The sequence below is a fragment of the Dendropsophus ebraccatus genome, chromosome 3 (genome assembly GCF_027789765.1).
Source record: "Dendropsophus ebraccatus isolate aDenEbr1 chromosome 3, aDenEbr1.pat, whole genome shotgun sequence".
NCBI lineage: Eukaryota > Metazoa > Chordata > Amphibia > Anura > Hylidae > Dendropsophus > Dendropsophus ebraccatus.
The window spans coordinates 130,813,767-130,830,157 of NC_091456.1; the positions used below are offsets into that span (position 1 = coordinate 130,813,767).

The following is a 16,391-nucleotide window of genomic DNA, read 5'->3' on the forward strand; positions in this document are numbered from 1 at the left end:
AAATCTGCTGCGTTTTTGCTGCGTATCTGCTGTGTATACGGTGTGTGGGTTTGTACCCTTAATCTTCATTCTACTGTACTCACACAACATGTTATTGTGTCAGTACAGTACGTGTGTCTTTTAAAACCCGTCACAACCGATAGATTTATAAAGCAAACTGTCTTTTTTTTAGGGTTTTCTATTCTAAAAACCAACCACCTCTAGAGTGGCGGGGTAGTCGGGTTTTAGTTTTGTCCTGTGAAAAACCTTCCAGATTTACATAGGGCGCAAAAAACAGACATAAACAGCAGCCTAACAGCTTAAAATTGACGCATTGTTAGTTAATGAGGTCCAATATGCCAAATTTTGATGTCAAGTTCTAAAATGGACTAAACAGGAGTGAACATACCAACTGCTTCTGGGCTCTGGGGCTGTCATCTTTCGCATCATCTGTCTCCAAGCCATCTTGTCCTTCATTGTTTTTTGCAAAAATAGATTTTTCACTCATTATGAACTTCAAAATACTATAAAGAACAAAAAACAACCATGATATATTACATTGCCAGCAGCTTTTCATTTGTAGTGATTAAAGGGGTTGGCCACTTTATAGTAAAATTGCTCAGTGTACAGTATTAGTAAGTGTACTCACATTACTTACTGAGAGCAGCTCCCTGTGTCCCTCTAAGAATTAAAATCAGACTCCCCTCCTCCTGGATGGGCTGCCCTGCTCTGTGGTGAGTCTGTCCATACCGAAGAGTTGCTGTCGGTATATACAGTGAGTACAGGTATTAATACTGTACACTGAGCAATTCTACTATAAAATGGCCAACCCCTTTAAATATGTAGACTAATTTGGCATACGGTACATTTTATACTTTGTGTCCTTGAATACAGCAACTTCCCTCCCTGAGATTGCACGCCCCACATTTTGGGATCAATGGAGATTTTTACTGAGTAAGTGTAGCACCCCCACTCTAGGGGGGCAGACATCTGGATACACTGTTTATAGACCCCCAAAGACTTCAGCTCAGAAATGATAGGTCCACAAGCTTGGGTGATGATATGATGAATGTTACTCTGTGGAGTATTTAAGATAAATTCACACTAGCATCACAATTTAGATTTTTTAGTTTCTCTGCTTAAAGCGTAACTGACTTTTTTTTTTTTTGCAGAAATCAATTGTATAAGTGATTTTAAGAAACTATAATAGGTTTAATTAGGCAAAAAAGCCTCTTTCTGTTTGCAGACTGGGTACCTAAAACGCTGGATTCAGGGGTCAGAAAGGTCAGTGCTTATCTAGGAACTTGCTCAGAGAAGATTGCAGGGTGCTGTGCTGTGCAGGACTGCTCCATGCTATCTCCTCATAGCCCCTCCCCTCTCCATAGCCACATAATGGACACAGAAATCCTGCCTCTTCTGAAGTCGGGGGAGCTAGGAAAACAGCTTTTTCAGTACAGAAGGAAACTCTTTTGGTAAATAAAACCTATTACAGAGTTTCTTAAAATCGCTTGTACTATAGATATTTATAATTTTCATAAAAATGACCTTGAAATGACAGTTACGCTTTAAAACTTAAAAGTAACTGCTTTCATGTCTTTTTTTTTTAACTCTTTAAGGCACAAGACAACTTTTGTTTTTGCGCTTTTGTTTTTTCCTCTTCGTATTTAAAAGGCCATAGCACTTGCATTTTTTCACCAATGGACCCACATGATCCATTGCTTTTTACGACACCAATTGTACTTTGCAGTGAGAGATTTAATTTTTTCATAAAATATGCTGCCAAAGGGGTAAAAAAAAATTTGTGGCAAAACTGAAAATAAATTTCAGGGGGATTTCGTGTTTACACCGTTTGCTCTATGGTAAAGCTGACATGTTATCTATGTTCTTCAAGTAAGTAAGATTACAACGATAGGCAACTTGTTTAATTTTTATTTTATTTGATGGCTTTTAAAAAATTAAAACCTTTTTAAAAAAAACTGAATGTTCTTAAAATTCCTCTTTTCCCATCCTTAAAATGTTTTTATCCTTTGGTCTATGGTGCTATGTGAGGTGTAATTTTTTTGGCCATGATCGGTAGCTTGTTTGCATATATGCGACTTTTGATCCCTTTTTATTACAATCTTTCTGGACTTGATGCGACTACAAATGTGTTATCTTGCCGTTTGGCGTTTCCTCCAAGCACCCCCCCCCCCCCCCGCTTATTTATCGTGCGAGATCAGAAATGTCATAATGCCGGCTACTATCAGCATAGCAAGAGCATGGTGGTTCAGAACGTGACCCCTCTCTGAACTCCCCTACGGGTACGTCGTTGATCCTTAAAGGGTAAAATAGTGTAGCGTGCTATTTTGCCCCCTAAGTTTTTTCCTTCTAGACTTGCAGAAGAAAAGCTATGTGATGCCAGCTGGTAGCCTGTACTATCTGAAAATATCCCATTAAGTTCAGTAGAGCAACACAAATATTGTATGTTTTCCTGTAGAAACAGAACATAATAACACTAGTGTGAACGTAACAAAACATAATATATAACAAGGTTGTCTCGCATAACACCTAATTTACACTATCTATGCAGATTGTTCAGTTACTGTGTGAATTACCTTTTTATCCAGCAGATGTCGCCATTGTGCTTTGGTTGATATTATCACAGTAGTAAAATGATAGAATAATTAACAGGAAGGTAATGTCCTTTACCTCTAGTCAAGGCTTAAAGATCATTGGCAATAATAATTTCAGTTTTTTACAAATATTCCTCCAACCCCTTAAGGACCAGGCCAATTGTCACTTTTGCTTTTTTGTTTTTCCCTCCTCACCTTCTAAGACCCATAACTCTTATTTTTCCACCTACAGGGCCATGTGAGGGATTGTTTTTTTTAAGGGGAAGGTGTACTTTGTAATGTCATCTTTCAATCTGCCATAAAATTAATCACAGAACACCCAAAATATCATTTATGGGGTGAATTTTTTTTTTTTTTGGGGGGGGGTCCATTGTTATGTAATGCACTTTACGGTAAAACTGACATTTTTTCTTCATTCTAAAGGTCAGTCTGAACACAGCCATATGCATGTTTACTAGGTTTTCTAACGTTTACTATTTTTATTAGCAAATAGGTATATTTAAAGCGACTCTGTACCCACAATCTGACCCCCCCCCCTCCAAACCCCTTGTACCTTCGGATAGCTGCTTTTAACCCAAGATCTGTCCTGGGGTCCGTTCGGCAAGTGATGCAGTTATTGTCCTAAAAACAACTTTTAATCCTACAGCGCTGTGTCTAACGGCCGGGGCTTACATTTGTATATGCATTAGGCTGACACATCCTCTCTGTCCCTCCTCCCCACCCTCCTCATCATTAGGAATGCTCCAGGAATATTTACTGCTGTTTGAGCTTTGCACAGGTGTCTTAACGATCCAGCCCATGTTCATTATACACACAGGTGGGGAATAGGAAGCAATATGCCTGGAGCATTCCTAATCATGAGGAGGGTGGGGAGGAAGGACAGAGAGGTGGTGCCAGCCTAATGCATATACTAATGTAAGCCCCGGCAGTTAGACACAGCGCTGCCGGATTAAAAGTCGTTTTTAAAACAATAACTGCATGACCTGCCGAACGGACCCCAGGACAGATCTTGGATTAAAAGCAGCTATCCGAAGGTACAAGTGGTTTGGGGGGGACAGATTGTGGGTACAGAGTCGCTTTAAAATGGCCATATTGTGACTCTTATATACGCTTATATTTTTTCACCTCTGGGGTCGTATGGGGTGTCATTTTTTGTGTCATGATCTCTAGTTTTTATTAGTAACATTTTTTTCTAGATCAGACGTATTGATCGCTTTTTATTAATTTTTTTTAATAAAAAAAAAGCAATCTCTGCATTTTTATACCGCTTTTTGTTCACACCGTTCACTGTGAGGGAATAATAATGTTTTATTTTAATAGATCGGACAATTACGCAGGCTAAGGTATATTATATGTTAGTTAACTTTATTATTTTTATGTTCTTTATGTATAGAATGGGAAGGGGGTGATTTTCACTTTAATTGGGGGAGGGGCTTTGGGACATTTTTTAAAACTTTTATTGATTTTTATTTTACACTTTTTAAGTCCCCTTAGGGGACTTTTACATTAATACATTTGATTACATACACTGATCGCTGCTATGCCATAGCCGTGGTAGATTCTATCAGGAAGAATGAAGACCTGACTGAACGGAGGAAGGTAAGAGACCTCTGGCATTTAGGTTATGCGATCGGACCTGGTCCCGATCCGTAAGTGACAGGAGATGCTCCTGTCAGTTACATTTAACGTTGTGATCGCGGAGTTTAAAGGGTTAATGACGGGCGGCTGCACAATCACGGTGGCCCGCCATTGAGGGTGAAGGCCTGGCTTTAGATAGCAGCCGGTCCTTATTGGCTATGGAGCGAGCTCAGCTCCTGAGCCTGCTCCACATCCCAGGACCCCGGCAGGGCGTACATTTACGTCCTCCTGCGTTAAGGCTCAGCCTGCGGGGGTGTAAATGTATGCCTGTGGTCGTTAAGGGGTTAATATGGAAAGTTATATAAGCAAGATGCGAAGGTGTATAATGGTGTTACATAAACCATCAATGTGAATCTGTTGAATGATCAGTACCAGGGTATGGAGCTTCAGCTACCAGCAGATGGATACTAGGGGAATAACATTAATCACACTTTTTGTTTTCCTGATCGTTGTTTGTAAACTTAGCAGCTTAAATATCATACAGGTTTTCCACTGAAATGCCTATTAGTTACAGTAAAATCTGTGGCAATGTTCTTATATGGTTAAAACATGATACAACATCATACCCCTTTGGTAGATCTGTTATTGCCATTGGATTGGGAGATAAGCTGCTGCCGAGCACACCTAGCACTAGATTCTGTCTTTCAAAATTGTTATTTGTTTTTTTTAAACAAAGTAAAAAGTTACCATATATTTACACAGTAGAAGCAGTTTGAAAGACAATGAAGGGGAAATATAGTAATGTACGCTAACACACTGCACCCTCAAATGGATTGAGGATTTTTTTTTTTTTTGGGGGGGGGGGTTGTCACAGGTGGGTAAATATTCTGTTTAACAACTCATTGACAACCTTAAAGTTTCACTGTCGTTAAAACTTTCAGAATCTAAATCAACAGTAAATGTCATATAAAGCAAGTTTGTAATTTACATTTATTATTTATTTTTTAGTTATCATGGAAAACACGGCACTTCCTGATTTCTGATTCTTTTTTCTCTCAAAAGACAGGAAACAGTCAGAAAACAGAAATTCCTGAGAGAGAAGGACGTCAGAGAGAAGGCAGTCATGTGGTTGATGGACACATTGAGCTGTGACTCTCTGTACTGGCCGGAATTCCTGTGTTTAGTCTGTTTTTTTCCAACCAGAACATCTGCCTTCAGGAGACTGGACCTGGATCAGTTCAGCTTTGTATTACAGCATGATAACAATTAAAAAGAAATAATGAATGTAAATTGCAAACTTGCTTTATATCACATCTGCTGTTGATTTAGATTTTGAAAGTTATAACGACAGGTACACTTTAATGGCATGCCAATGTGTGCAGCTGTGTGTATGTCTGTGCATGGGCTTATAATTCACACTGTATAAATCGTAATCATAATGCCATGACTCTTGGTGTTGCAGTGCAGCTTCAATGTTTGTAATTTTCAGTTGCCTCCGGGCCTATGCTCTAATGTCTCCCATACACTGCACGCATAGAGAAAGAAGGGACCCAGCTCCCCTGTATCTCTGTAGCACAGCACAAGCAGAACTTCTCTATAATGAAAAACATCATAGAGCTGTACTGAACAAGTTGTGAATCAAGCCCTGGGGTTAGAATTGATACTCACTAAACACAGCTGTGGTCTCACTGCCCCCTCTGACTCTCTCCAGCCACTCTCCACTGCTCAACGCCAACTGCCACTCATCTGACTCTCTCCATCCACTATAACCTTCTCCTTTCTCTTCATAGACTTGTATGGGCAGTCTCCTAAGTTTAAACTGACTCTGATCTAATTTGTGCGGCAATTCTGACCAGACGCAAGCTTGCACCAGGTTGTGCGACTTTTTGAAAAGTCGCAAATGATAGATTGTCCGCTTATCCCGGATTATATGGATTTTTGGGTAAATACTGAAAACAGGCAGATTTAAAAAAAAAAAATTCCATCTAAAAAAAATCGCTCGTCAAATACTGATTTATAAATAGAAGTTAGATGAAAAATTGGTTAGAAATCCAATTATTAACCTACAAATAGGCGCAAAGCCCTTGATAAATTTCCCCCATAATGTCAGTAGTTATGGAGTGGCACATATAGCGTTTTTAACCCCTAGATGACCCTGGACTTACTGTTACGCCCAGGGAGTTTGTCACCAGATGACCCTGGGCGTAAGGCTGGGTTCACACAGCGTTTTTGCAAACCGTTTAACGGATCCGTTTTTTTAACGGACAAAAAAATAGTGTCAGCAACGTTTTTGTGTCCGTCAAAAAAATCACGCTGCAGCCTGCCATTAACCCCTTAAATGCCGCAAAGTGTGACAGAGGCAGCCCCTGTCACCTACCGATCGGGACCCCCGCAGTGTAAAGCAGGTTCAGTCAGCAGAGCGCCCATAACACTGATCAATGCTATGCCTATGGCATAGCATTATACAGTGTATGCAATCTATTGATTGCAGGTAAAAGTCCCCCAGGGGGACTTACAATGTATTAAAAGAAAAAAAGTTAAAAATAAAAGTTGAAATTACGCCCCCCCCCTTTCACATTATATAAATAAAACATATGAAAATAAATAAATATATTATAAATCGTAGCGTGCGTATCTATCCGATCTATTAAAATATAACAATCGTCATAGCAAATGGCGTATATGAAAAGAGGGGAAAAAGTGCCGGGATTGCCGATTTTTTTGTTACATTATATATTAAAAAATTAATAAAAAGTGATCAAATTGTCCGAGCTACACAAATATGGAATTCATAAAAAGAAGAGATCATAGCGCAATGACACCCCATACAGCCCTGTAGGTAAAAAACTAAAACCGTTATAAGCGTCACAATAGGACCATTTTATTATTAATTAATTGCTAAAAAAAAAAAAAGATTTAATAAAAAAATATATATATAACTGACTGAACTAAAGAATAATGGTATCTTGTCGCTTTTACCATATAGTGCATTACATACACACAGGAACCCCCCAAAAGTTACCAAATTGCATTCTTTTTTACGATTTCCCCAATTTATATTTTCATAAATACTATTTTGGGGTTCCATCATACATGTTATGGTAGAATGAAAGGCGCCACTACAAGGTACACCTATTCTTAATTAAAGCAAGCCCTTACATGGCCCTGTAGATAGAAAAATGAAAGGAGGAGGAAAAAACTAAACCGCAAAAATGAAAATTTCTGCGGTCCACTGGGTCATTTTGGGCTTGATCCTCTAAGGGTTAATAGTTGTTCCAATGTCAGGGGAATTGCACAGACAGAATAAATGACCCTAGAGTGCTCTGGTAATTTTACTCTCCAATTGGGAATAATGTGTAATTATTATTACCATATAAAATACTAAACATTAGGAACATCTGCCGATGAGTCACCATAACATACTGAATACAAATTTTTTTTTATAAATCAGCTTCTAATATCTCTCCTCTACCTTTCTTCCTTTCTAAGATGTTGGCTAACATTTCACATATTAGGACATGTTCTATTTAATCTTTGTAAACAATAGAATGTTCTTGTTAATAATACTTGGTGGGGGCACCTTTAGCATGAATGACGGCATCAATGCGGCAATATGGCATGTAGGCAATCAGCTGATGGCACTGCAGAGGTGTTATTGAAGCCTAGGTTGCTTTGATAGCGGCCTTCAGCTCATCTGCATTGTTGGGTCTGGTGTCTTTCATCTTCTTTACAATACCCCATAAATTCTCTATGAGGTTAAGGTCTGGCGAGTTTGCTGGCCAATCAAGCCCAGTGATGCTGTGGTTAGTAAACCAGGGATTGGTACTTTTGGCAGTGTGGACAGGTGCCAAATCCTGCTGGAAGATGAAAACTCCATCTCCAAAAACTTTTTAGCACAGGGAAGCATGAAGTGCTCTAAAATTTCCTGGTAGACGGCAGCGTTGACTTTGGTGTTGATGAAACACAGTGAACCTACACCAGCAGATGACTTGGCTCCCCAAACCATCACTGATTGTGGAAAGTTCACACTAGACCTCGAGCAGCTTGGATTGTGCCTCTCCACTCTTCCTCCAGGCTCTGGGACCTTGATTTCCAAATAAAATGCAAAATTTACTTTCATCTGAAATCAGCACCTTGGACCACTGATCACCACTCCAGTTCTTCTTTTCCTTGGCCCAGATAAGAGGCTTCTGGCATTGTTTCTTGGTCAGGAGTGACACATGGGATGCAACACTTGTAGCCCATGTCCTGCAGATGTTTGGATGTGGTGGCTCACCAAGTCCCCCTGAGTATTTTGAGCCATCTCCCGTCTTTTTAGCTGCTGCCGTTCCATAGTTACAAGTTTTTCTAAAAGCCAATTTATTTCCAACATGGCGCCAGCCAGAAAACTACATCTCCCATCATGCAATGCTTATGCCTAATTGGTCCATGATGTAGCAGAGCTGATATCCATAAGATAAAGCAGAGTTGCAGAGGTGAGGTAGATAGGTAGCAAAGTTGAGTTAGTGAAATATAGCAGAGCTGAGTTAGTGAAATATAGCAGAGCTGAGTTAGTGAAATATAGCAGAGCTGAGTTAGTGAATAGCAGAGCTGTTGAGGTAGTGAACTCAACTCAATTTCACTGCCTCAACTCTGTTACCTCACTAAGAGTTATTAGAGAGGTAGAAGAGTTGAGGCAGGGGGTTATTGGGGAGGGGCTGCAACCTGTGTGGGGTGGGCACAGTGCGCGGGGGGAGCGCCGGGGGGGGGGGCGGTTGAGCACAGGGATGTGTGTGATGAGGGTGAGTGCCACGGGGGCCGCGGGTGAGCGATGGGGGGGGGGTGCGGCACAGTGCGTAGAGTTAGCGCCGGAGGGGGAGCACAGTGCGAGCGCAGGGGGTCGGAGGGTCAGCACTGGGTAAACGCCAATAGAGCGCGGGGGGGGGGGGGGCGGTTGAGTGCCGGGCGTGTGTGCCATGGGCGAGCACCGGGGGGTGTCGATGATGGAGCACTCCTGTGCTGTGACACTTCCTTTTCCACACGCACAGCCGACGATGACCCGCTCTGTGCTGTGATGCCCAAGCTGACATTGTGCAGCAGGGGCACAGCGCAGGATCAGGCTGGCACGGAAGCTAGAGGGAGGACCGTCGGCTGTGCATGTGGAGAAGAAAGTGTCAGCACAGGAGCGGGCCGTGGGATGATAGGGAGCGGGCATGGTTGGATGCAGGGGGGAGGGGTTGCTGAGATGTCCCAGCACAGGAGCGGGCATGGTTGGATTGGGAGGGGGGGCGCGGGAGCGGGCATTGTTGAATGTGTGGGTCACAGCACCAGGAGCAGGCACGGTTGGCTGTGTGCTGTGCGGGAGGGAGTCACAACAGCACTAGGGAAAGCTAAGGGAGGCTGTAGCTATCCTCCTTCTCTTCAGTGGGCAGGGCCATAATAGCTAACGTAGCCCATGAAAGAGACTGAGGACACGTGATGCCGTCTCAGAGGGTCGGGGCCTGGAGCAGGGAGCGGTGTCAGGTTGGACTGAGATGTCATGATTCTATGTGTTTGGTGGGTGAGTGCATCTAGATAACAGCAAAACTGTGCAGAATCCATAATAAATTGATATTGGAAAGATGGAAAGCTACAGGTGGGCAACATATTAGTGCAAAAATAATTTTGGGGGGAATACCCCTTTAATTATTCTAATTTTATGTAATACTGACTTTTGGGTTTTTCTTGGCTCTAATCCAAAATTATCAACTTTAACAGAAATAAACGCTTGAAAAAGTTCACTCTGTATGTTATGACTCTATAGAATATATGAGGTCACTTTTTGAATTGAATTACTGAAAAAAAAAATTACTTTTTGTTGATATTCTAATTTATTGCAAACCACTGTATGTTATTTCCGTCAGTCCTTTGGTCAGTCTTTTTTCAACCAAAATCCTGAGTGGAATTGACAGGGCAATATTATAATGGAAAGATTTGCACAGTTTCTGCGTTTTCAATCCACTCTTAGTTTTAGTTAAAAAAAGAACTGACCTGACAGAAATACTATGTGTGAATATAGCCTAAGGGCCCTATTCCACCGGACGATTATCGTTCAGATTATCGTTAAATCGTTTGAATCTAAACGATAATCGTTCGGTTGAAATGCAGTTAACGATTAACAACCGAACGAGAAATCGTTGATCGCTTTATAAGACCTGGACCTATTTTTATCGTTGGTCGTTTGCAAAACGTTCGCAAATTGTTCGCATTGAATAAGACATTGTTCGGTCGTTCACAATAAATACGAACGCAATAGCGAATAAATAGGGAAGAAAAACGATCGCAATTACAATCATAAGTAACGATTATTGTTCCATGGAAATGAGTAAACGTTTTCAGGTCTTTCGCAATAGCGGTCGTTTGAGTTTGTTAATCGTTAACGATTATGCAAACGATAATCGTCTGGTAGAATAGGGCCCTAAAGATAACAGAGACTTTAATCAGGAAAACAAATGTATACTGTACAACTGTGTATAAACCATGAGAAGTACCACAATGTAATCTATCATTGTATGACACCTGCGACACCTGCGGGAGTCTTTCCACACTGCAGCACTGGTGAACGTCTGAGATCACCAGGACTCTCGGGAAGTTGTTAGGTGTATTGTAAGTGTATCAAAGTCTGTTATTGTCAAAGGGGGTTTCCTATATAGAAAACATTACCTATCCACAGGAGTAGTGACAAGTGTCTGATCGCTGGGGATGTGAATGCTGGGCCTCCAACCAATCACAAGAACAGGTATTCTCTACTCACAAACTTACCCCTGCCCACAGAATAGGGGATAACATTGGTGGGGGTCTGTCCACTGATCACATGACTAGAGGAAACCTGTCCCTCAAATAAATGTAGTGCACTGCATTTCTATAGCCAACACTCTGTTGATTCTCTATGGGGCTTCTGAAAATTGCAGAGCTATGGATAGGAGATAACTATTGTGAGCTGTTAATACTCATTTAAAGCGACTCTGTACCCGCAATCTGACCCCCTGAACCACTTGTACCTTCGGATAGCTGCTTTTAATGCAAAATCTGTCCTGGGGACCATTCAGCAGGTGATACAGTTATTGCCCTAAAAAAAACTTTTAGGGTGCCTTCACACCTACCAGATCCGCAGCGGATTTCACGCTGCGAATTCACAGTGAAATCCGCTGCACATCCAGTCCTATTCATTTCTACAAAGCACATACTCGCAGTGGGATTGACATCCCGCTATCAGTATGTGCTTTAACCCCCTGTCGCCCACAGCCCTGCCGCCTGTAGCCCCGCCGCCGAGAGTATACATTACCTGCTCTGGCGACGCGGCCGCATGTCAGGCTCCCGGCTCCGGTCCCGCTCAGCCAATCTCAGAAAAGATCATCCCGCTATTACTACTGATTTTTAGCGCTGCTGAGTTCTGAACCCCCCACAGCACATAATGGAGCGAGCAGCTGGAGCTGTTCGCTCCATTTTGTGAACTGACAGGGTTTTCTGCGGCAGCTATTCACTGAATAGCAGCCGCAGAAAACTGACATGTCAGTTTTCTACGCCGCCGCTAGGGATCCCAACCGGAGTGTATACTATGTGTATACACTCCGGCCGGGATTTCCTCAGCCTGCAGCACTAAGTAAGTACTGCAGAAATTGTTACAACGGCCGTGATTTCTGGAACTTACGTAGTGTGAACATAGCCTAAGAATGCAAACTTCTATTCATTTTACACTCTGTGCCTACCAATGTCTTTGACTGTCCCATGAATAAATAGAGTGACAGTGAAAATGCTCCAACAGGGGGGCACTGGACCCCCATTCTTATAATCTGTAGTGTTTGAGCAGTGGTGCCCCTAGTAATCAGACACTTACCACCTATTCTGTGGAGTCCGGGAAAACAGCTTTAATATTTTTTATTGTTTGTATACTTATTTATTTTCAATATCAATCATAAAACAAAATCTTCTTGAATTACATATCTCTGCAATGTATATACAGTATGCAATCGTATACAGTAGATGTTTATTTATTTTTTGAGATATACTACTTTAGCCATGTGCTATGTTCTTACTCACATAGGCAGATAATGGTAACAATACTGAAAATAATTTTAAATATAATAATATAAGTAATGTTGTAATTTTTTTTTACAAATAAAATGCACAACGAAAACTAGAAAGCTGTATATTTTATATATCGCTGCATTCATATGCTGAACACTTCATGTGTATCTGTACAATAAACTGTTTCAGTCACCTTACTTGGCAAAGCCAAAGACTGTGTCAGCAGAAATTCACCCGTCTACCAGGAAAGGCAAAAGGCTTGTTTCATTCATTGAAGGTAAACATCTGTCACTGTTTTTCTGGTGACAACAAAAATGAGGGCTGGTGTTTCCAGAGCACCTGGAGCACTTGAGGCAGAGAATAACTATCGAGGAGCATTGGAAGCCTGCCCATTGACTCTTAAGTCACAAGTCACAAGTTTTATAGTTTGAAATTATTCAGCATACTTCTGATTATCACACATTTATGCAACTCTCAGCCAATTCTCTGTCTCCTATCTATCTATCTATCTATCTATCTATCTATCTATCTATCTATCTATCTATCAACATAGGAAACAACGCAGCACTTCATGTGTAAATAAAGCAATAGATCCAGAGGACATATGTTTTGACCACAGCATTCAGGAATAAAGTGAAAATTTAAACGTGAAGTTTATTTCAAACAAAACAATAAATGACACGCAACGTTTCGACAGCTCCATGCTTGAAAATGGTGGCGGTAAGTCATGTCTCTTTGATATGCTGCAACCATGTTTTGATTGGAATAAACTTCATGTTTGAATTTTCACCTTATTCCTGAGTGTTGTGGATTATCTGCAATATATCTATATTCTCTCTCTCTCTCTCCCTCTATCTATCTACCCTATAATCTATACCTCAACTTAATAACTATTTATTGTTTCTAATTGTCTATCTAATAGTAGCCTGTTTGAAACATGCAGATTTTGTTTCTCACAATGCAAGAGATCAGTGGATGTTGACATACCTGTGGATTCTGTTCCTTCTCTCTCTCCTATGAAGTAACAACAGAGACTTCAGATCCTTGCGGGGTGGAGACAGCCATGCCAGTGTTTATTGAAAATGGCTCTCTGGAGTATACCTGCATTTATTGCCAGATGGCTCCAACAGTCACAATACCAATCCCATGTAACCAGGTGCAATTGATGATATCTGCTCTGGGTTTATATAGTCAATAGGGGGGGGGGGATGATTTATCAATGCTTTCACCAAAAAATTAGGGTAAAAAAGTCAAAATTTTTTGCACAACACTGTCAGTTTTTGCACAATGCTCTGAAAATGTTGCCCAAAACACTTATTTGCTAAGTATGTTTTGTGTGTATGTCACACATCCTGCCCTTCTCAGAATAGCTATTCTACAGTGTTTTAGAAATATGAGAAGCGACAAAAATAAAAACAAGAATAAGGCAGAACAAAAATAAGAGCATAATGTGCGGTTCTTTCCAGCACTTCCGGGGGGAAGTATGACAACAGGAGCGTGTATGTCATAGCTAGGCAACCAGAGTTGCTGCCTGTTATATAAACTGAACTATGGAGTTCTAGACAGATCCATGGGGTATAGATCATAGAATCAGCAGACACAACATGTCTAGATGTCGTAATGTCAGCAAACTAAACATAGCCTGTCAGACATTGTGAATAAAGCATATACCATATTTACAATATATACATAAGGGCGGGAGGTATTTCCATAGGGGATCAGGACCAGCCAGAGATCATCACAAATAGCATGCAAAATTCCACTGCTCGTTCAATCCCCTAGGTGCCATGGTCCTCAGACGAAAAATGTAAAATTAACCTATCCCAATCACCATCATCTTCGAGGTGGTTTTATCAGCTTCAGACCAACACATTTAGACTAGCTATATCTCCATTATGTACAGAATTGGTATGCTGAGGAATAGTCTTGTCGGCTTGACACATCCCTCACATGTTTGCCTACACGGCATTTAAATTCTCTTCTAATCTTACCGACGTATTCCATACCAGATACACGTGACCTTATTTACAACAACCTTGGGCCTGCAATTTCTGATGTCCCTGATTTCAAGACTGCTCTGTGACACCACTAGATATCTGTTTGGTAATTTCCATGAATGTCCATGCAATACAACCACTGCATCTGAAATTGTCCACTGTTCTTCTATCCAGCCAAGTGTTCTGTGTTTTAGGGAGACCCACCTATCGTGTAGATTGCGACCCCGTCTGAATGTAATAAGGGGTCTCTCGGATATCAACCCTTTAATGTTTGGGTCTAGGTGTGCAGAAACTGCATCACAGGTTCTTATGATTCTGGTACCCTCGTCACTTGTTTCTAGGTACCAACAGACCCTGTCTCTCTCTTGCGCCTCAACATTTTGATATGCCTTTCTAAGCACATATATCCTCTGTCTGGCAAACTATGTTTAGTTTGCTGACATTCCAACATCTAGACATGTTTTGTCCGCTGGTTCTACGGTCTATATCCCCGTGGATCTGTCCAGAGTTCAGTTCACATAGCGGGCAGCATTCTGGTTGATGAACCCCACACTATGTGTTCCAGCGCATAAGCGGAGTGGTGCATTGGAAGCTTTATCTTCCCTCCATGTGAGCACACGCTGGTTACAGCCATATGCTGAAACCTACGCTGGACCATTGTGACCGCTTTCCATTGCAGCCACTACTGCTACATTTCTTTTTTTTGGGCCACTTTTGCACCGGACTTAGGAGCTACATATACACAAATCTCCATTTTTTCTCCCCTGACGAATCCAGTTGGATGAAACACATTGGGAGGAGTCTTTTATATATTGTTGTAGTGCTTGGTTGGCATTCAGTTTGTGTTGTTGAGGGTAAACCTGTTATGATGGTTGGGTGGCTTTACATCTGCTTTAATGCATACTTAATAAATGTTATTTTTTTAGAGGATATAATTCTGTGAATATTAATTTACCTTGGTATACATCTTTGGCCTACCCATGTGCATACCCATCAATACAGTCACAGGGTATGGCGTGATTGTCATTGCAGCCAAAGGTAAAAGCCGCCAGTCCTGACATATTTTGAGATTTGTACAGAAACAGCATGCTGTACATTGAGGAAACTGACCAAATGTAGTACTGGCAGGGCTGTATGAGGGCTTGCTTTTTGCTGGACAAGCTGTTACAGTGATAGCTTTTTGTAATACATATTACTTCATATTCTGTTTTATATAAAAAGGGCTACGATCTAAGAAGTGTTTTTTCCTAATAATAAACCATTTTTTTATTAGCAAAATTGTGATAAAATTACCACATTTTATTTTTATTTATACTTTTTATACTATAATGGAATTCAGGATCCGATCTTTCTATCACTCAGCTGTTTCACTGCCATATACAGTGCAGTGTATTATTGTGCTAGCACTGTCCCTATATCCCTCCCCTAAGCTCCTATACTGCAGTGCAGTTATCTGTGAAGCAAGTTGTGTTCATATAAATTGTCCTCACACAGAATCAAAATATGCAAAAAAAAAAAAACACTCATTTTAAACCTTCTGAAGTAAAAAAAAAAATGCTTTGTTCTGATACAAACTCACTTGTCATCCATAGTGGGGTCAGTTTTTATTCGTTGTTGCCCCAGTCACGTCCTTCCGATGTTTGCCACAATCTAGGAGATGCCGCATGCGCAGTAACAGGCAAGAGGTCTTCTTTGCAGGTCCTATACCACAAGGTATCACAGGCTCAGGCCTACACATTGATCATGTGTCCGTACTGTGGGTGCTATAAGCTGCTAGCTGTGTAGCCGTGCTGTTCTATGTGATCTGGTACTATATTAGAATTTGCAGAGTACACCTTTGCACACTGTTTATTCAGTGAAGTTAAGCTGCCCTAACCTGAGCCCCAGCCGCTCTGCCTGCCCCTCCCTGTTCATATCTATCTTCCCACTCTGTGCTTGTCCATAGAGATAACAAGTAAGAAATAATCCCAAATTAAAGACATCAAGTTATATTGCAGCTCAGAAATGATTATGTAATTATAAAATGCCCTATTTATTGTTTGTGTCTATATCTATATCTATCTATATCTATCTATATCTATCTATCTATCTATCTATCTATCTATCTCTCTCTCTCTCTCTATATATATATATATATACTGTAGGGATCTTCAGTAGCATATAATGACACAGTCCATAA

The 16,391-nt window shown here is 40.9% G+C and overlaps 1 protein-coding gene across 4 annotated transcripts in view; it reads right to left on the reverse strand.

Annotated features, from left to right (window-relative positions):
* The window catches only part of ARL14EPL (ARF like GTPase 14 effector protein like), a 37,745-nt gene that overhangs the window by 8,924 nt on the left and 12,430 nt on the right, over nt 1-16,391 (reverse strand). Inside the window, exons 2-4 of one of the 4 annotated variants that reach the window (XM_069964578.1) lie at nt 15,792-15,913; nt 13,203-13,229; nt 389-503 (exon numbers count right to left, since the gene is read on the reverse strand). In XM_069964578.1, coding sequence (XP_069820679.1) covers nt 389-503; nt 13,203-13,229; nt 15,792-15,802 — 153 coding nt within the window. In that variant the 5' untranslated portion in view covers nt 15,803-15,913. Of the gene's footprint in view, nt 1-388; nt 504-5,837; nt 5,856-13,202; nt 13,230-15,791; nt 16,043-16,391 lie in introns of those variants that run through there. The other 3 variants (XM_069964576.1, XM_069964579.1, XM_069964580.1) reach the window with 3 other exon arrangements.